This window comes from Anas acuta, chromosome 1 (genome assembly GCF_963932015.1).
Source record: "Anas acuta chromosome 1, bAnaAcu1.1, whole genome shotgun sequence".
NCBI classification, from domain to species: Eukaryota; Metazoa; Chordata; class Aves; order Anseriformes; family Anatidae; genus Anas; species Anas acuta.
Window position 1 is genome coordinate 2,539,453 of NC_088979.1, and position 21,451 is coordinate 2,560,903.

The following is a 21,451-nucleotide window of genomic DNA, read 5'->3' on the forward strand; positions in this document are numbered from 1 at the left end:
TTTTAACGCTTGGCCATGGGCTTTGAAAGCCTCCTGGTCTAGATGATAAACCTGGCTACCTCCTAGTAAATTTGGTCCTGGTTTCTGCTAGCAGATCTTGACGCTGGGTTGCTGTGACTTGGCTGGAACAGCCCAGGGAGGAAAGCCATGAAACTGGGAGCAGAGCCCTGGGATGCTCTTCTCCAAGCCCTCCGTGTGACCTGGAGGAGGTCGGCTCTCTCGGAGCTTTCTCAAAGCTGTGTGCTCGGTTATCAAGTTTTATATCAAAGCACAGCTGCAGCTTACAAATTCCTTAAAACAGAGGAGGGAGGGAGCTGCTCCAAACAAAGACCCTCTCCTGCGCAGGGCTGTGCTAACGAATCTCCTGTAATTGTCCCTTCTGCAAGGTGGGGCCAGCTCTGCCCAAAACTGGCTGTGCTTGAAGGGGACACCCAAGTCCTATAAATTAAGCTGTAATGTGAAACCGCTCCTGAATAGTGTTATTTTCTAGCTGCTTACCACCGATGTAGGAGGATTCTTTCCTTTGATCTCATCTTGTGCCCAAGGTCTGTGCTGGGCTCATGTTTCAAACCCTGCTCTGGGTTGATCTCATGAACAAATGACTCCCTCTGAGCTGGTTTATTTTATTTTTTAATTTAATTTAATTTTTATTTTATTTTATTTTATTTTATTTTATTTTATTTTATTTTATTTTATTTTTCCTGTGGTTGTTTTTCCCTTCTCCAATGGATAAGAGCCTTATCTAAAATTCACCCGGCTTGTGTTTTGCTTAAGGATTTTAACTGATTTAGCAAAACACTATAGGCACCTATAGAGGCACCTGTATCTCCTGCTTCCACCCCAGCCTACATAACATGTGCACTTCTTGGGGAGGGGCTGCCTTGGATACACACAGCATCAGGACAAGCGAGATGAAAGTGTAAAACAACCTAAGCCTTAACAGAAATTGAAGTTGCCACCTCTGGCTTGGTGATGGCACAGCACGTGTTGGTGGAAGGATGGAGATGGTGTCAGGAGCACTGTGCTCTTATTGCCTTCTTGTCCAGGCATCTTTTGTTGGCCACAACAAGAGGTGGGATTCTGCTTCTGCTAGACCAGACAAAGCTGTTCTTATTTTTTTTTTTTCCTCTTTCTTTTTTTTTTTTTCTTTTTCTCTTTCATTTTTTCCTTTTCCTTTTCCTTTTCCTTTTCCTTTCCCTTTCCCTTTCCCTTTCCCTTTCCCTTTTTCCTTTTCTTCTTCTTTTTCTTTTCCTTTTTCTTTCTTTTTTTTTCTTTTTCTTTCTTTCTTTCTTTCTTTTTTTTTTTTTTTTCTTTTTTTCTCCTTCTTTTTCTTTTTCCTTCTTTCTTTTCTTTTAAAGAAATGCGCATCTTTGCTCTCTGGTGGACCTGTCTTGCCTTTAGCCGAGCAACTTCCTTTCCTCTGCTCTTGTTTAGCTTGGTGTTAAAGTGAATTTGCACTTTCCTGGTGCTTTTAGACCTCCCTGCCCTGCTCACATACCTTGTTATACCTCCAAGAGTCCTGCTGCCCCCTGTCCCGGTTTCAGTCTTCCTGCTCTCTTTGTTCACCCCTTTCCAAGGGTGCTCTTCCCTAAGGGAAGTTGCCCTGCCTCACAAATCTGCCTGTTCAGAGGGGAAGGAAAGCAGCTGGGGACCTTTCAACCTGTTTTTGTGCCTGTTTGTGCCTCCTTACAGGCTGAAAGCAGGGGGATTTTCACCGTCACCTCTTCTTCCTTGTGCTTTTAAGTAGCTTATGTCCTTTGCCTCAAATCAGAGATCTCCCTCCAGCAAACAGAGCTGTGAAAAAAAAGGCTAGGTGGCTAATTTTATGGAAAAAAAAAAATAAAAATATGGGAATAAGATGCAGGCCACCTGCAATGATTCCCACCTCAACTGCCAGGCACAGGGCATCCCGAGCATGTTACATGGGATTATTTAGCTGCTTTTTCCCCAGCTGCAAAGCAGGGTGGAGATTTTTATTTTTTTTTTTATGGCCCTAGCATGTCAGCAGGAAAAATGTTGGGATGTCACCAGCTTGCTTTGAGACCCTCCTTAACTCAGACTGAATAAACAAAAGTGTCATTGGCAGGGCACAGCCATTTGGGTTGAAGGAGCTTTTTTATTAAGTCTGGAAACAGAGCAGGGTCTAAGGAAAGGGGTGGGGAAAAAAAATAATAGAGGACATGCTGCCCTCCAGAGGTGCCTGTCAGTAACTCCACGATAAGAAAAACGCATTTTGGGGAAACGCCAGGTAGTAATGCCGAGAAACCACGAAGCCAGCCAGGAATGGCTTTGTACTAGGCAGAGTGGATGCATTACCCTCTGGATAAATATTTTGTCAGGTTAGCCCAAGCAGCAGCGCCACACGGAATAACAAATGAATCTCTACAGGGCAAAGCCTCCTGAGCTTCGCACAGTAAAATGATCCTCGGGACAATGGTGCTAGTTGGCAACAGTTCAGTTAAATGAGGTTTTCCCCTTTCAGGAAGAATCCTGGTATCATGAAAATGGGCAAATTTCTGCCAGGGGTTCATGAAACCACCTTTTGGAGCTGAAAGGGCAAGAAATAAAAAGGTTGATGCAGAGATTGGTGGGTTTCTTTTCTCCTTCTGTCTTGGGAACATAGGGATGAGGATGTTTTAACAGGCTGTAAAAGGCTTTAAAAGAAGCCTGGTGAGGATCTGAATTCTGTGCATGGTCTGATCATTGTCTGGTCCTCTGTTTTTTTCCCAGATCTGATCCACTCATACCAGCTGATGAGACATAGGGAGTTTTTCCTGGCTTTGCTCCATAGAGCTGGGGGTGCCCCAGCCCTGGCAGTGCCCAAGGCCAGGCTGGATGGGGCTGGGGCAGCCTGGGCTGGGGGCAGGGGGTGGAATTAGGTGGGCTTTAGGGCCCCTTCCAACCCAAACCATTCAATTATTCTATGATTTCATTTGTGTGCTATCCCCAAAGCATTCTTGCTGTAGGCTCCTTAATAAATAGCCACAGTTCTCCCAGTCAGGCATCAGAAAGAACTGGAGTCACATTTATTTCTATTCTTCCTGCCCTGAGAGCATGAGTTTGGGCAAAACCAGCCTGTTTTTTGTTGCCTGTTACCCCTGACCAAGTGGCTGGGCTGCTGAGTGTCTTGAGACACGTCTCGTTCAATGAAAGACCAGGAGGGTTAGGAGTCCTTATCAGAACAGGTATCAGAACCACAACATCCATTCATTCTCCCTCCTTGTTGTGTTGGGGGGCCTGGATGTGCCTTCCAACCACCTGGAAGTAAATTGTGCTAAATGGATGTATAGGATGTATGTGCTTCATCCGTGAAGAGTCAGTCAAAATGTTTTGACCTAGAAATGATACCTGGCGAGTCAAAGATCAAGAAAGATTTCAGTACAAATGCTGCCTTGGGGATGCTTTACAGCCAGAGGGCTCCCAGCCAATGCCTACATCGATTTTTTTTTTTCTTTCATATTCATTAATGGATCATCCTGCAGAGGCTTTCAACTCAAAAGGCTTGAAAGAGCTCTATAAATACTCCACACAAGGATTTGCTTTGCTCATTGGTGAAATGCAACCACTTACGGGGTGGGAAGCACCCTTACCCATCAGGGAGGCAGAACAGCACCTCTGCAAGATGGAAACGCAGTAAAGGGAAAGGACTTGATTGAAATCAAGCAGAAGATAAATTTCTTTCGGAGACTCCTGTCAATGTGGCAGGGGATATTTCATGACCATGCTTGTGCAGGAGCTTAGGTATTTTTGCATCTTGCTTGGATGAGTTGTTGCAGTGATTTAGAGACCCAGTACTTCTTCAGTGGTGACTTGCTAACCTCTGGCCTTGATGTAAGGTTCACTGAAATCAGAAAAACTCTTCTGCTTGGTTCACATGGGCTTTTAGTGTAGTCCCCAGTGAGTGATTTGGGAACGAGCACTTTGGGGTGGCTGGGTGTGATGGAGCCCATGTGCAAAATGGTCACGCAACTACTTCGGTGCGGGTGTCCCTGTGCGGACACAGCATCCTGCAAACAAGCAGAAACCTCCAACTGATTTAATTTCTCTCAAATTAGCAAAGTTCAAGGTGGTGGATTTGCTTTCAGAGCAAAGAAGCTGCCTGTTGTCAGTTCCTTCTCCAGAACAATGGTTCGTCTTCTAGATCCACTTAAATTTTCTATTAAAGAATAATTATCCCAAGGGAAAATAACATTTGAGCTTTTTGTGTCATGCATTTAGGCTATTGGACGGTAACACTTCAGCTCGATGTATGACCCTGTAGCAGTGCTTCCAGCTTCTTTTCCATCTCCTACCAATTAAATCCCACACAGGAGACGTGACGTGTTAGCGATACCATCAGCACACGTGTTCGGCTGGGGAGCTGCAGAGGTGTCCTGCTTTCACCTGCACAGCCCTAGGACTGCCCCCAGAAGGATCAACACCACGGTATATAAGGGAAGACCTGTAATTCCTCTGTCTGCTGTGGTCCCAAAGCATACAATTTGGTGGATACAGATACAGCCTTCTCCTATAGCCAACTGAAAACCCTGAGGGAAAAATACTGGTAAACACCATTCCTTATCCCAAGCTGATTAATTCTCTCCCTTATTTTTTGTTTCCTGCTCTGCCTTTTAGTCCGTGACACATTCATTTTCTGTAGGGTGAAATAAACCTGTTCAGCAGTCTCTGTTAACTTACCAAACCTATTCAGTAATCATGTCGATTCATCCAGCATCTTCTATTTTGGAGCACATCAAATGGCTTTGCCTGGAATTTTGGTTTTATATCTGAGTCAAAACAGCACCACGTTTTCCCAGCTATTCTGCAACAGCATTCAGAGGGCAAAACTCCACCTTGCCAAGCCCTGATCGAGCAGGAGGCAAGCCATCCTTCACCCTAACCTCATACATGGGTCCTGGGAAGCCAAAAACTCATGTGAGTTTAATGCAGACGTGTCCCTGAGTAAGCATACCACAAGCTCATGGCTTTAATCCCAAGTGCTATTTCCAGGAGGCCTTTTTCAAACATCTCAAGCTGTCTTGGCCCAATTCTGCCTTGCCTGTGAAACCTGCTAAGATCACAGCATGACTTCACGTGGCAGCAATTCTCGTTTACCACCCCAAAAACACAACGTATTATCAAGAGCTGGCTCTCACTGCTTCCAAACGGAGAAGGTTTTTGTGAGGTTCTTTGAACATTTATTGAACTCGTTAAACTTTTCCTGTTAAGAGCTTTTCTTTACGGCAACAGTGGTGAAGCAATAACATCCTTCTGAAGGGAGTTTTTACAACCCCCTGCCACTTCGCCCCCCTCCAGCTCTGTCAGACAATAAGCTTTTGTTTGGATTTTTTTCTGCCAGCCAACTAAAACAACTTCTAAACTAACCAGCAACACTCTGGCTGGAGTAAATGGGCTGAAATGTCTTCTCCAAAATAAAAAATCAGGTTCACATACAGTTTCTACTGTAACCCAGTGGGTGAGGTTGTGTCAGGGCTGATGGATGGACTGGTACTGTTGGAGCATCCCCCATCGAACTGGACCCCACCACCCTCATCATGTCGTAGCCATCTGGTAAACCTCATCCCAAGCCAGTAGGACTGGATGAGGTGTGTTTTTTGTTTGTTTTTTTTTTGGCAAACCCTCCCTTCATGATACACCTGATCCAAAAAGCACCAAAGGTGTTCAATTTTGATCTGTTGACTTCGGTAGGTTTGAGATCAGCCTGTCTTGGCTGGGTGGCTTCAGTCTGTGAACGCATTTCTCGAGCTGCCCAGAAAAACCAGCAGGACAAACAACACCCTTTCCCCCAAACCACAATGTTTTACTATATTGAAGGCTTAAAGGAAATAATACACGCACGTTTTTAGAGCAGTATGGTTGAAAGCATTGCATGTTTTCCCAGAAATAAGTTTTGTTTTCCTGGCAGTTACTCTCTATTTAGTGATTGTGCTGTGAAGATGGGAGAAGAACCCTGGTGCCAAAAGCTAACATGCCCATGGCAAAGAGACACTCACAATTACAGCAATTACAAAACAATTCTTCTTCTACAACCTTGTCCATATGGGAACAAGGGCAGTTTGTAAGGGTTGAAGCAGGGATCCCCTTGTTCTGGGGTGCTGCTGCTGTTCTCCCTCAAGAGTTTATCTCATTTAAACATCTGTTTGCTCTGTGAGTCTGAGCAGGAAGTTTTTCCATGAAAACAATGGAAAATAATGTAGATACTCTACACACCAAAGCACCAGGAATCCCCTTCTATGCTCTCCATGGAAATTGTCTATCAGTTGTGAGCTGACTTAAAGATTGCTTTTATTGAAAGGGGACTTTGTGCACATAATGTGACCAGAATAGCTTGATTGCATGTCAAAGATACAATGAAATCTATCGGATATGGGGTTTATTTGTATTGGGACACTCAGGAAACTTATGACAAGTTAATGAAATCAATTAACAAAACCACTTATGCATCTGACAGCGACTGTGAAGTGCAAATGAATGGCAATTTCCTTGCAAATTAATAAACTCTCCTTGGGATTTAATGTGGTTTAACTCACCTTTGCACATTTTCAGCATTTTTCTGAACATTTTCCATGTCGAGCAGAGCCAGCACGTACCCTGACAGCCCTTCAGTTGATGACCACAGATATACGTTGCTATTTATTCAAAAATAAACATCCTCATTAGGTAGCTGCAAATGTCCTACAGCAGTTTAAGATAAGCTCTGGGGACAGTGCAAGCGTATCAGCCTGCAATTAGAAACACAGACTCAAGAACACTCTGTACATACCAGGTCCAGGGTTTTGCACCCACAAACACAGCCCCTTACGTTAGTCCCTGTTGCTCAAGCTTGATGTCTTCAAAAGCAGAGCTGGACAAGCTCTTTTAACCCCCACTGCTGTGGTTGTAAGTTACATTATTTAACAGGCATTCGGTGGCAAAGCTCAAGCTTTTCCCACTTCTTTAAATACATCGAAAAAGTTAAGTGTTTAGCTCTGCACTTGGAATCCTTTCATGTGTCAGTGAAGTGTGTTTGCTCACTTGAGTGGTTTTGCAATGATCTAATACCCCATAGAAGTATAAAAAAAGCATATTTGAGCCGATCTAAGGCAGGGGTAGGAATTAGCCACAAGGCCATTGCTTCCTTTCCCTATGGTTCTGGCATGCCAAAATTTGCAAATAAATAAATAAATAAAATAAAATAAAATAAAATAAAATAAAATAATAGTAAAATAAAATAAAATAAAATAAAATAAAATAAAATAAAATAAAATAAAATAAAATAAAATAATAGTAAAATAAAATAAAATAAAATAAAATAAAATAAAATAAAATAAAATAAAATAAAATAAAATAAAATAAAATAAAATAAAATAAAATAAAATAAAATAAAATAAAATAAAATAAAATAAAAATAATATATTAAATGGAAATGACCTGCAGTTAGACCCTCTCCACCATGTTTTGTTTTAAAGGACACCATCCCTTGTGTCTCACACTGAGTGCCACCAAGTAAGAGCAGTACTGAGACAGGAGTGTGAAGAAATACAACACAAAAAGTTGCAAACAGCACTTCTGGCAACACTTACGTCTTCCTGAGTGGCCTTTCATCTAGCTTTCCACAGAGATTTTTGAAAATTTGCTTTATTCTGCAAGGCAGTTTACCTTATTTGGTTAAAAATACATCTTAAAATTCTCTCCACGATAATTTCAAGTATTTTCTGGCCTTGCTTTCCAAACAAATGCTCAGAGGAAACCATTTCTAACTTTCTAAAGAAGTGAGTGGCTGATGATGTGAATTCAGACCACGTGTGAAGACTGCGTGTGCAAGTTAGCATCTACACACTTTTCCGAGAAATGAGGTGATATTTCTGAAACCTCCTTCTTTCCCTGTTAGCTTGCTGGATTCACTTCAGCAAAGCAGCAGCTGGGCAGGTAATGGGAGCGGGCTGCTGCATGCATCGGTGCATTTTGCTGCAGCCGCAGGAATTTAATCTGTTTTGCTAAACAGACCCAAGAACATCCACTGGGACGCAATAAAGGTGGTGCTGTCATCTTCCAAACTATGCGGACAGATAACACTGGCCTTTTCATGTGGTTAGAAATTCAAATGGCAAGTTCCTAGGGCGTCACTAAATTACACAGGGTCCTGCGTAATGCCGGGTGTGCAGCTGAGATTTGCAGGACTCTTCCAATGTGACCGCTCCTGTGGGACTGCTGATGCGCCAAGGATAAAAGAAGCCACGGCCCTCCCCAGGTGCAGCTTGCAAATACTCTGGTTAAAATAATCCGCCAAGCCTTATTAATTAGCAAACCAATTATTTTAAGCCCAAAAGGGATGATTATTTTGTTTGCACTCGGACCTTATCCAGGTTATTAAGTGTCTCCAGATTTCCTGATTAGGTTCTTTATCATGTTGAATGGTGACGTGAACTAGGCAAGGGCTGGACTTAACCTGTCAAAGCTGATGGAAATCAAATGTAAAATGAAAACCTTAGCCCTGGTATTCCCCAAAAAGACCTCACTACTGCTGTGGGTATGGTATTGTGTTTAAGGGCCATTCTGTAATGTCCTTGTGTGAACAGGTCCTTGTCACAATAGGGCAGGATAATAATAATAAATAAATAAATAAATAAAAATTTAGGGCAGGATAATAATAAATAAAGGGCAGGATAATAGTAATAAATAAATAAATAAATAAAAAGTGTAAAATATGAGGCCAAAACCTCAACTAGCATGATCTGGAAATCTGCAACAAGGACTTTTTTTTTTTTTTTTTTTTTGGAGTTATATCAGTTCCACTGCTATGAAATGAACATGGGCTTTGCTGATTTGGGCTTATGTCTGAATTTTCCTCTGGGGGAAATTTTGCTCTTTAGTACCTGAATTAAGGGTTAGATCTCTTAGTGCATGTTAAGCAGCAAATTAAGTGCAATATCCATATACAGGGCATGAGAGATGCTATGTTGAAGTAAGTCACATTACTTTGCTAAACAAAACCTGTATTTCAAAGGAAGAGAATTCAGAGGATTTTCAATGAGAAATTCATTAAACTGAATAAAAATAGGAAAGCCCTGCTATTGCTCTCCACAGCATGGGAGTCTTTCTGCAGGTAATGCCTACTGTAGTGTAGCGTGGACTTTGAATTCATGAAATCAGCATAAATTGGTCACAGTGCATTAGTTTACTGAGGACAGAAAGCACTTGAAGTTGCTTATATCCTACAACACGATTAATTTTTTTTGTGCAGTGGTTGTGTTTCATTGTTTAGTGTTTCTCTGGAACCTGCAGGGGTGTCACAGCAGCTGGGTTTGTGCAGCGAGGCATTGAATTTCTGCTGCGAGTCCAATTGTTCGCGTCTGTATTAACCAAGCCCAGAACAACTCCAACTTATGACACCCATCATCTCAGGATTCAATGATTTTTTTAAATCCTCTGATGCTGTGGGCAAACAAGCAGCAGCACGTTCATGCTGTTTCCATAAACCATTTTAGTGATTTATCTAGGAAATAGCTCTATTCCTACAACTGTGATTTTCTCTGATATTGTACGTAATTCTGAGCTGGGTTAGTTTTGCTGGAGGAAGCATATCTGAAGAATTTCTAAGTCATAAAGCATTACTAAGTCTCTTGATTTTATGAACAATTTTGCTGTTCCAAATGTTTTCACACCTTTGGAACAAAGATTGAAACAAAACAAAACAAAAACAGATTTCATTCTAGAAAGCGAGTTTCAATCTTCCATCATAGAGTTCAAAAGCAAGGAGCACGTGCATCGTAATGAACCAGAAACCAGGAGGTGAATAAAACTGATACAACAGGTCCAAAATTACTATGTTTAAACCTCAGGCTTGAGAACATGGATCAGGAGTCTGAACGCTCGAAAATAATACACTTTACTATAGTAAATACTGAAACAGAAAATATTTTTTTTTTTTCACAAGAATGAAAAATGAGATTTCACCAGTTCCCAGAAGATTTCCCAAAAATACATCACTGTTTGGAAATAATTCTTCTAAACAGAAATGGCAGCATCCAGAATTCAAACACAGCTCCAGGCTCACGGTGTCTGAAACTCAAGCTCAAGGTATCAAATTTGTTGGGCACCCCCACACAGAATCACCCGATTCAGTTAAAGTTTTGAAGAAAGTCCCCACTCACATGTCACTGTGTGGTGAAACCACCCACACTAATCAAGGGACAGTCTGTCAGCTTTAATTTTCACTCCTAAGAAGTATTTTGGGGAAAGGCAGAGCATGCAATGGAGGGTGGAGTATGAAAGAGCATGAATTCTGCAAGGATGGCCATCAAGCTCCAGAAAACTTCACTGTCCACTTCATTTTTCCTCTTTAAAAATGTTATTAATGCATTCTCCATAAGCTATCCATGACTGAAATGCATGCTATAGAGAATATTGGTATAACTACATCAACACAGCATGAATATTGCACAACCACGAACGGTGGAGGTGCATGAAGACACGATGGTCTTCCACCGGAGGTCTTCCTGGTGAGGACATCTGCACCAACAACTGTGGCTGGAGGCTGAACGGGGCCACGTGGAGGAAAGGACAGGAGTTTCCAGCACTGCACGCTGTGCTCAGCCCTTCCAAAGCCTCCCGGCCTGGTGGGAACAGGCATTTCCAGTGCCGCGGCGCACTGGGGACAGGCATTCCCAGTGCTGCTGCTGGGGCGGCAGGACAGGCGTTCCTGGTGGAGCGCTGCGGTGACGGCTGCTTTGCTGCAGCCACACTGGGGTCCTGTCCCTGCAGTGATGGGGACGAGCATTTCCAGCGTGGCTGCCTACACTGGGAAGGCGTTCCCAGCTCTGCAGGGTGCCGTGGGGACTGGTGGCACCAGTGGGACGTGGGGACAGGACTGGCGGTCCCAGTGCTGCGCGGTAGGTGGACGTGGTATGGGGATGGTGGGGACGGTCCTCCTGTTGGGGATGGAGGTTGCCCTTGTGGGATGGGATGGGATGGGATGGGATGGGATGGGATGGGATGGGATGGGATGGGATGGGATGGGATGGGATGGGATGGGATGGGATGGGGTGGGGTGGGATGGGGTGGGGTGGGATGGGATGGGGTGGGATAGGATGGGGTGGGATGGACAGCATGGAGAGGGTTGTGTCAGGCTTCCATGTCTTGGTGTCAATGTTGACCTGATGTGGGGTGGGTTGGCATGATGTGGGATGGGTCAATGTGGGGTGGGTCGGTGTGTTGTGGGTTGGGTCAATGTGATGTGGGGTGTTTTGGCATGGTATGGGGTGGGTTGATGTAATGTGGGGTGGGTTGACATGGTGTGGGGTGGGTTGATGTGATGTGGGGTGGGGTGACATGTTATGGGATGGGTTGGCATGATGTGGGGTGGGTTGGCCAACAGTTGGGTTGGTTAGTGTGGGTTGGCCAACTGTTGGGTTGGTCAGTGTGTTGTGGGGCATCTTGGTGTGACTTTTGGAGTACATAAGGAGTGAGCTGGTGTCATGTGGGACAGCTTGGCACAACATGGGGTGGGCTGGTGTGCATATGGGGCAGACTGGTGTGAGCACTGGAATGACAAGCGGCGGGTTGGCGTCCTGTGGGGTGGTTCAGCCAGCTGTTGGGCTGGGCAGGATAATGTGGGGCAGGCTGTCGAGAAGAAGGGGAGGTGGATATGACGTGGGGTGGGATGGCGAGTTGTTGGCGTGACGTGGGACAGCTTGGGGTGGGCGAGCATCGTGTGGGGCACTTTTGCACAACATGGTTGGTGCATATATGGGGCAGAACAGTGGGATATGGTGCTTTTTGCTGGGATACTGGGTGAAATGGTGGAATATGAGGTGGATTACTGGCTGAACCAAGGGACCGTGCCCTTTAGGACTCAGCACCCACCCCATAAGGGACCCTAGGCCCGGCCGCCCCTCACCAGGGCCTAGGCCGCTCCCCGTTGCCATGGCGACACCTCCCCCCTCCCTCCCCGCCCCCGCCCCCCGAGCAAAATATTTTCGTCCCCCCCACGTGATATAAACAGCTCCCCCCCCACCACCACGTGACGCGGGCGTCAATCAAACCCGCGCCTCCACCAATCCCCAGCCGCTCCCGCGGGCGCCGTCCCGCCTTCCGGCAGCCAGCGAACCAATCACCTCCTCGCTCCCCCCTTTCCCAACCGTTTGACAGAGGCGGCCGGAGCGCGGCGGGGATTGACGCGGCCGCCAGCCTATAGAAACCTCCGCAACCCACCCGCCCTTCCCGCCTCCGGGGAGCTTTGACCAATGAGAGGGCGCGCTGCTCTCTTAGCCCCGCCCCTCGCCCCGCCCCCCGGCACTGCGGTAATATGGCTCCGTAGCGAGCGGCGCGGGTCGCTGGTGCCGCCGCCATTAACCCCTTCGTGCCCGGCGGCGGCAGCAGCGGCGCGGGGGGGCCCCGCCGGGTCCATGCACAGCAGAAGCAGCCGCAGCAGCCGCCGGTCGGCCGCCGCTGCTGCTGCTGCCCCGCCGCCGCCCCTAGGATGATGATGAGCTCGGCCGCCGGCCCCGCCGCCTTGCCCCCGGGCTCCGCCAGCCGGGCCTTGCATGTGGAGCTGCCCTCGCAGCAGGTAAGGCGCGAAAAGGGGGGAGTTTGTAAGGGGGGTGGGGTGCCCTGAGGTGAAAAGGGGGGATCCATGAGGTGAATACGGGGGTTATTGAGGTGAAAAGGGGGTTTATTGAGTTGAAGGGGGGGGTACTGAGGTGTGAGGGTGCTTTGAGGTGAAATGAGGGGGACCCTTGGGATTTGGGGGTGTGTTGAGGTGAAGGGGGGGAGCTCTGAGGTGAAGGAAGGGGAACCTGAGGTGAAAGGGGGGGTTCCTGAAGTGTGAGGGTGTTTTGAGGTGAAATGGGGGGGGTCCCTGGGGTTTATGGGTATGTTGAGGTGAAAGGGAGGTTCCCTGAGTTGAAAGGGGGGCTCTGTGAGGTAAAAAGAGGGGTTATTGAGGTGTGAGGGTGTTTTGAGGTGGAATGGGGGGTACCTGGGGTTTATGGGTGTGTTGAGGTGAAAGGGGGGCTCCATGAGGTGAAAGGGGGCTCCCCTGTGGTATGAGGGTGTTTTGAGGTGAAATGAGGGGGATCCCTGGGGTTTGGGGGTGCGTTGAGGTGAAGGGGGGACTCTGTGGAGTATGGGGGAGCTCTGAGGTGAAGGGGGGGACCCTGAGGTGAAAGGGGGGGTTCCTGGGGTTTGGGGTGTGTTGAGGTGAAGGGGGAGCTCCCTGAGGTGAAAGGGGGGACCCCCTTGGATTTGGGGGCTCCCCTGAGGTGAAGGAGGGGGTTCTACGGGGTAAGGGGGAGCCCTGATGTGAAAGGGGGCTCTCCTGAAGTGTGAGGTTGTTTTGAGGTGGAATGGGGGGGGTCCTTGGCATTTGGGGGTGTGTTGGGGTGAAGAGGGGTGGCCCTGAGGTGAAAGGAGCGTTCCCCTGAAGTTTGGGTTATTCTGAGGTGAAGTGGGGGGGATCCTGGGTTTTGGGGGTGTATTGAGGTGAAAGGGGGGCTCTGTGGAGTATCGGGGAGCTCTGAGGTCAAGGAGGGGGACCCTGAGTTTAATGGGGGGTCTGCTGAGGTGAAGAGGGACTTCCTGGAGGTGTGAGGGTGTTTTGAGGTGAAATGGGGGGTCCCTGGGATTTGGGGACTCCTTGAGGTGAAGAGGGAGACCCCATGGGGTTTGGGGGGGGGGGTTCTCCTGGGATGTGGGGGTGTACTGAAGTGAAGAGGGGGGCTCCCCTGAGTTGTGGGGGTGTCTTGGGGTGTGAAGGAGGCTTTACCTTAGATGTGGGGGTCCCTTGGGGTGATGAGGGTGCTCTCTGGGGTACAGAGATCCTTTGATGTGAAAGGATGGGGTCCCTGAGGTGAAGGGAGGGCTGGGAGGGCTGACTGTGGGGCGTATTCTGGAAAGGAGTGAAAACTTCCCTCCCCGGCACATCCTTCCTTTGCTGAGCTCCGTTTTTCCTGTTTGCTGATGCTTGGCTTTTGGGTTACTGGGCAGCTGTCCCATGGAGCCCGGCGCTTTCATTTCGGGCAGTGTCGGGAGCAAGGTGAAGCGAGGCAGCCTGGACTCCGCTCGAGGGTTTAGCAATCTTTTGGCCTGTGCCCTTTCCCCTCCTGTGGCTCCAGCTGTGCTAGAGGGGGGGTAGTGACCTAGCACGTTTTCGTTTTTCTGCAGAAATTCAGTGCTAGGGAAGTCCTGGAAGTTTTGGGGCGCTGTTGGTGGTGTTACGATCCAGGCACGTGGCCTGAGCTGCTTCAGCTGGGTGCTTCCAGGTGTGAAAACGAAGCATTCCTGGAGGAAAAAATCAACAGATCACCTCATTTCTAGCTGCCACAACCTCTCCTGGGGTGGGAGCGACTTACCAGGCCCTCACTCAGGGGCAGAGGAAGGATGGAGGTGGCTCTTGGCCGCAGGAGCAGCGCCAGTACTGACCCTGAGTTGAGGGTCTCTCTTCTGGGTGAACTTTGCAGGGTGCTGAGCGTTGTTCAGGGGATCAAGTACTGCCTTCTGCCTGCTAAATTCCTGGTTTTATTCTTTCCCAGGCTTGTGCAAGAACCGAGTGCACGCTGCAGGGAGAAGCCTTAGTATTAGTCACTGGAATTCATTTGTGAAAGTGAGACCAAAACAACCTTTTTTTTTTTTTTTCTTTTTTTCCTCTGGGAGTAGAAACTCTTGTAGGAGTTCGTAGGAACAGAAACTGAACCGTCAATTAGAGGCTGCTCCAGCCAAGTAAATATTTAGTTTGAGATCTGTAGGATGCTGGTGGAGATGCTGCAGAAATGTGAATTGTAGCAAGCAGCAGCCTGCAACAGTCTGAAGTGTTTTGTCGTGTGCTCTGCAAATCCACGGCCTGTGTGTCTGTGTTTTGTGCCAGTGCTTGCCATCGGATTGAAAAGCTCTGAAATTACTGTCTCATATGCAGATAATACAGGGAAAGAGGAGGATTTGTTATCTGAGCTTAAAAGTCTCTTACTGAACTGCAAAATGCCTTCGAGGGGCTGTCTCCCGGAGGGTGTTTTACTGCAGAAATGAGAAATTGAATGGAAAAGTCATTGCAGTTCAGTGCTCCACCTGAATAATGCAAGAAATGTGTCTGATCTGAGTGGGTGCTGTGTAATACGAGGTAATGTTTGCTACCTGCTAGCACAGAATGTGACCCAGTGATTTGTTTCACTAGGCAGTTTTTGGCAGAACACCTGGTGCTGCCTTTTTGGAGTATAAGGATGAACGTGAGGTGGTTGAAGTCATGGTTATAAATCTCTAAAGAGTAAATTCTCAATTTGTGAACTTGAGGTGAGTGCTTTTAGTGGCCGAAGGTGTGATTTCAGTTTAGATTTAATATGACCTGTAGATGTAGATCTCAGTTTAGACTTAATATTACCCATATCTTAATGTGATTACAGGTAGGATGACCTGGCCTAACAGTGCATTTTGCTTTTTTCTCCCTTTTAAATGGGAGAAATAGATGGTGGAGCTGTAAAGAAATGCATCTGGTTAAGCATAATTCCAGTTTGTGTCCTTAATTGTTCCATGATGTCCCCTGTTTTTTTTTTTTCCCCTCCTGAAGTATCTTGAAACAACTGCAGTTGAAAGCAGAAATTCTTCAGCATTATCTCTTCCCAGCTGCTTGGTGCAAGAAAGCCAGGAGCGTCGTGATAACTTCTTACTGGTTTGTAAAAGCTTAGAAGAAACTTTTCTGTCCTGTCTTTATAGATACTTCAAAGGAATGGGGGGACTCAGACCTTTCAGGCTTACCATCGAGGTGGAAGAATTTGGTCAAAAAATGCAGTCTTTAACGTAGAGCGGGCAGTCACGCTGCAGTCAGATGATCTGCTGGATGTTACTGTGTTAATTACTGACCAAAAAAGATATCGTGTGGTTGGCTAGGGGCAGGAGCTTGCTAGAGCAGCCTGCTTGGACTTCAGCACCAGAGCTTCCAGCACTTAAACTTCTCCTTCGTGCTGAAATTGAGAAACTTTTGCTGTTGATCCCAGCTTTACTCCTTTCTTGTGAAAAAGGAGAATTACGATGGGGAGAGGCAAACAAAACCCAGTGTGGATTTTAGTGTAACAGGCGGGTGCACATTCAGATGTGCCTCTTTGCCTGGGACATGAAATGGCACTTCTGAAGTGATGCTTCACAGCTCATCCCCGAGCAGTTTCACTCTACACCAGCCCCAGGGGGATAAAAAGCTCATCAGCTGCTTGACTATCATCCAGCTAGGAGGTAAAAAGTTGGGGCTGCTCCTGTCATGATGTTCACAGGTCTGACTGAGCAGCTGCAGGAGGCTTTCTTCTGGAGAACACCTGTGAATTACTTCCGAATTATTGGAGAAAACCACGTGTGGTGTCTTGTTACTGTAATGGGACCAAGTAGCACTTCCATCTCTAGTAGCAAGACCCGTGTTTTCCCTGGAAGTTGTTCAGCTCTTGGGCCCCTACTATTTGATAACTTGATGTAGAAAAGAATTCTGCTCTCTGGGTAATGGACAGGGGAAAAAAAAGCCAGCTGTTACAGTTACTAGGAGCTGTACTCAGTTAATTTTCTTCTGTCAGAGGTTTTAATTCCAACTCAGTGCTGGAAAATTGTGTTTCAGTGTGCCCTGTTGTGCTTATTAACTCCTAGGTGGGTTTCAAAGGTGAGTGATTTAAAGGCTTTGGATGTGTTGCTCAGGAGGGTGCGTCTGGGGGAGCTGTGAATGTGGACGTGGTGGTAAGAAGGGAAAGGGTGAGCTGTGTCACTCTGCGTAGCCATAAACGTTGTCAGGCCAAAATCAGGTAACCCAGCATCTTCTGTGTCTTTCAGCGTGTAGCCATCTGCTGTCAGGTGACGAAAGCCTCTGTGGAGTGGAGCAGCAGAGAGTTTTCAGCCCCAAAGCTCAGAAGCAGGTGCTCAGGCAGAGCAAACGTTCAGTGAAACTTCACAGGGCCATTCTGTAGCCTTCAGTCACTGGACTAGTTCCATGTTGAGCCACATGAAGCTTCCTTGCTCTCCATCACCTCTGTTTACACCCGGTGCTGATAAGGACTTGTCAGGCTAGATGTGGGCTGGTTTCGTGGAAGGCACATTGGTATTTCTAGTAGTTGGGTAAAACCATCGTGTGGCCAGGACATATTTTCTCTTATCCCAGTATTGCTCAAGCAATTGGTTTTCCCTGTTCTAAACATTCTTGGCAGGGAAAAAGTCCCTTGTTTTGACTGCTGAAGATGAAAACCAGACTGAGGAATTGAAGAACTTCAGCCAGCCAAACGAGGCTCTGAAGCAAACACCTAGTGGTAGGAAGGAAGTCCCCCAGAAATCTTTGAGTGTGAAACCACATCATAAGCTTTCTCTTCCATAACTTGCCTGTTATGGAAAGGGATTGAACTCGAAGACCATGAAGGGTTTTTTTTTGGGTTTATATTTTTATTCTGTGGTTCTTGCTGTAAAGAAGTGGGTAGCTGTACAAGAAATTTCCCATTGAGCTACATTTATTTAAATAATGTATGCTAAACATCGAGGAGTCGTGGAGCTTTTGGTGTTTCTAGTAGTTGGATGAGCTTGAGATACTTACCTCAGAAACGTGTTACTGTGCTGTGTGAAGCCAGGATACAAAGGAATGGAAGTCACAAGTGAAGTGAACGGCAAAGCAAGAGGTGGAAAGAACTTTCTAGGAACAAAATTAATTCTTGACTGAAAGTATTTCTGGCTTTTGGTAGTAAATCCTGGCTTACTTTTAGCAGTCAGAAGCGGCGATCCAGGGTAATTAAATACCTCAGGTACGCACATGCTTTTGATATTTGATGCCATCAAAGCGAGTTGAGGTAAAGCAACATGAGGTGAATTGGAATGAGCTGAAAATTTCCAAATTCCTTGCTTTAAAGATGTATGCAGCTCATAAATAACGTGGGCACTGTGGCATAGACGGGTGATTGAAGGTGTTGGCAGCTGAGTTTGCGAGGCGTTGCACGTGGGAGAAGTGAAGAAACCTGCTCCTTGGGTTTGTGGCCGCACACGTACCAGTTCTGCAGCGAAAACAGTCTGGAAAAAGCATCTCTTCTGGAGGCAGCTTTCTGTTGCTATTGTTACATACTCCAGTGAGTAATACGAAAACAAATCTGACTCTTAAATATTTGACTTCCTCTTTCCTACGAAGTGTGCTGGGGGAAATTTGAAAGGCAGATGGAAAGTGGTGCATTTGAATGCTGCTTTCACTTCTCTCTGACACACACGGTCTACAAACATGGAGCGGGGAGGGAAGAAACCCTCCAGTAAAACACCAACGTGGGAGCGTTGACCTGGTGATCGCATACACCGCTTTCTCCAGCTGCATCGAGGTCTGGCACTTGGCAGAGACAGATGCCAGTTAGGGGGAAGTAGCTGCTGTGAAACTGGGAGTGTAGCCGTAAAATTGCAACTAATCTGGTTTAGGTCTGCCTGTTAATCTGGGGCTAGATTATTGCTTTGTATAATGTACATTCCTCCCCAACCCCCTTAGGGGTGTGTTTTTTGTAGGCTGATTTCTAAATATGATCTGTAGGAGACTGCTCCGTCAGCTGTAGTAAATCAGATTTGATGCTTTATTTAGGAAATATAGAGGGGGGGGCATCAGAAAATATTCTTAACCGGGTGAAGGAAAGGTTTCCATAATTGATAAAGACTCATACTGTATTTATAAAGAGAGGCTTACTGCTTTGCCCTCGGTTTGTCATCCTCTAAGATCATAAACATTAATAAGCTTCAGGTTATTATTAATCAGCACGTGCTGTTCCTTGTGTAACATGTTGCATGTCTAAAATTAGGCGGTCCTTTAGGGTCAGAAGGGCCTTTGCTTTGGTTTTGTTGATGCTCGGCTCCATCAGGCCGTGTGTAATTTTTTTGGGTCATCCTTCTGAGCATCATGTTCTCCTGTGGAATACCTGGCTCGTTCTCAGAACTCCCGTGGGCGAATGCTGAGCTGCCTGAGGTGAGGTTAAAGGCTTGAGATTTCTCCAAAGTGTCACAGCCATTGTTTGTGGGGTGAGGATTGTACCTCTTCTTTCTCCTACCCCGTGGTAGGGGTCCCTTCTTGCATCAAAGAAGTGGTTCTGGGTTTGGTCTCTCCTCTTGTGAGGGAGTAAATATTTATTTAGGCAAACTCCTGTAAAGAGCAGCGGTCCTTTTAGCTGCTTCTTAAAGGTGTTTGTTTAAGATGAGAGTATTTTATGTGTGTAATCCCTTGTTATTTGTACCTTAAATAAGCAGCCAGCAAGAGGGGCTTTGTCTGGCCAGTGGGGTCAGTGCCTGTAGGATTTTCTCAGCCTCAGAGCAATATTTTTGTGCACACCAGGAGTTCTTGCTCTTTGGAGTTGGGTTGTTTGCCAGCTCGCTTGGGCTGTTGCTGTTGTGGTGACCATAACCAAACACAGCTGTTGAAATAATACAGAGACAGAGCTTGATTTGCCTAAGCCCCTGCGTGGCCTTAGGATTTTGATATTGAATCCTTCCTGCTAATGTTAAATTGAAGTGAAGTGTGTTTTTGTCACACTAAACCATCCTCATTGTATCCTGAGACTGAACAGCCATGCCTTCTGGCCCTGTCCCTACCTCACCTTTTAAATAAGAGGTTCTTTCAGCCTCTTCCTGCAGCGATGAGCACAGATCGATTTGGGACGTGGGAAGAAGGATGAAGATGCAGAGGACCAGCGAAAAAGCATGAACAGTGAGCCTGCACTGCATTTCCATCCTCTTCTTGGTTGTCTCCTTGGTTCTGACTCTAGGAAAGTGATGTGGATTTTCGGTGTGAGATAATGGTGTATAAAAAGGAAGTTTCTTGCTGCTGCATGGTTGCTGGCTGCTCACCCCATCGCTCTGAGGTACAGCTTGGTTTCTGAGGTGCTCCCCAGGGTAAAGTCAGTTACTTAATGAGGAAAAGTCTTCATGGCCTTGCTCAGGAGAAGGGTTGAGGTGAGGAAAGACCAGAGGGCTTAGTTCCTTTTAAAAGCAATATATAGCCATTCTGAAATTAGTTCCCCTAATTGTTTTGTGATACTGCTGTTTTAATTGGCATTAGAGGCGTATTAGAGGTTGTGTCACAAACTGCCACGTTGTGTTGAGATCGTGAATGGCTCCTTTGCTTTCCAAGAACAATTTTTCTCCATCTGTGTCTACATATGCCGTGTCAAATATGGAGCCTTTCCTTATTCCTCCTTCATTTTCTCCCTGAATCAGCAGGGGAAGACTTGGTCTTTTGGACAGCATCTTTAATGTCCTGACTGCTTGTGCTGAGCTTCCCAGCGCAGGGACAGGAGGAGCTGTTGCAGAAATGGATGAGTGGAAACCTTCAGCGAGTCTCAGCATGCTCAAACGAGAGCTTCAGAGGTTTCAGACCCTTCAAAAGTCTTTCAGATGCTTGCAAGTGGTTTAAATCAAAAAAAAAAAAAAGGAAGCACTTTCATTTAAGGAACTGTAAACTACAATCCAGAATTAAACAGCTGTGCAAATATTGAGGCCATGATGAAAGTAGTCTTGTGCTCATTTAGTGTAGGTAAATAGCACTGCACAGAGCCAGTGTGTCTCGTTCCTTCCATCACATCTCGAAGGACATGAGAGAAGAGTTGTCTTTTATATATGTTTTATATATGTTTTATTTTCACAGGAAAAATGCAGCTACAGTCCTGCAGTGTCTATGAACTGGTGCGGGCCTCAGGTGTTACTCATAGAGGTATAAAAGGCAGTTGTCAGAAGGAAATTAAGCATTTAAAAAGGCAAAGAAGCTCCTGAACTGCTGCTGGATCCCATCATTTGTCACGAGGAGACTGAGATACGAAGGGGGTGCAATTATAGGGAGATCAGCAAATGGCTTGCTGACCTATTGATGGTTTTTGACCTAGTGGTGGTTGTGTGAGGGCCTCGCTGCCTCCAAGTGTGTGCTGAAAAGACGTGAAAACAGAATTCCCCAAATTCCTTATGGTTTGGCCTACAGAACTGAGTAGCAAACGCTTCTGCTTTGCTCCTGAAATAGACCCGAAGTCCTGTTTGATTCTCTTGACTCAGAGCTGTCAAAAGATGAACTGTGGAAAGTGAAGTTGCAAAACCTCTACGTAGATCTTCCCAGCAAGCGTGTAAATCAGAAGACAGCATTTTCTTGTTCAGTTTATTGAGTGCTGTAAGCAGGAGTTTTAAGTAGCCATGCAGCTGAAAAGCTTTGCTGCTAGAGGCTTTGCCTACTACTGCAAGCTAGGCCAGCCCTTTTGGGAGGTCTGAAAATTTAAGGCAGGCTGAAAAATTCATGTGAAATTGATGCTGTATGAATTCATGTCTACCTTTTGACTGCTGAGTACTCGGGTCACACGGCTGCTGCTCACTATTCACACTGGTGCAGGTAAGGGAAAGCAGGTGGATGGTGAAAATCTGGGGAATCAGCATGTTGTGATATCAAGGTGCTGTGATGACATAATGCCCAAATAATGCCCATGTTGGCTAAATACAGCTTGTTATTTTGATAAACTTGTTAGAACTCAAG

At 46.2% G+C, this 21,451-nt stretch overlaps 1 protein-coding gene and 1 long non-coding RNA gene across 5 annotated transcripts in view; one reads left to right on the plus strand and one right to left on the minus strand.

Moving 5' to 3' along the window:
• Window positions 1-9,845: 9,845 nt before the first annotated feature.
• On the minus strand, window positions 9,846-14,035 carry LOC137861415 (uncharacterized). The gene is made up of 2 exons (XR_011099596.1): window positions 13,745-14,035; window positions 9,846-10,910 (listed from the first exon to the last, which is right to left on the minus strand). It is a non-coding gene; the product is annotated as an uncharacterized lncRNA (long non-coding RNA).
• UVRAG (UV radiation resistance associated) overlaps window positions 10,746-21,451 on the plus strand; it is a 92,753-nt gene continuing 82,047 nt past the window's right edge. Inside the window, exon 1 of one of the 4 annotated variants that reach the window (XM_068692730.1) lies at window positions 10,746-10,871. In XM_068692730.1, the coding sequence (XP_068548831.1) occupies window positions 10,746-10,871 (126 nt within the window). Of the gene's footprint in view, window positions 10,872-12,258; window positions 12,548-19,721; window positions 19,803-21,451 lie in introns of those variants that run through there. The other 3 variants (XM_068692402.1, XM_068692641.1, XM_068692556.1) reach the window with 3 other exon arrangements.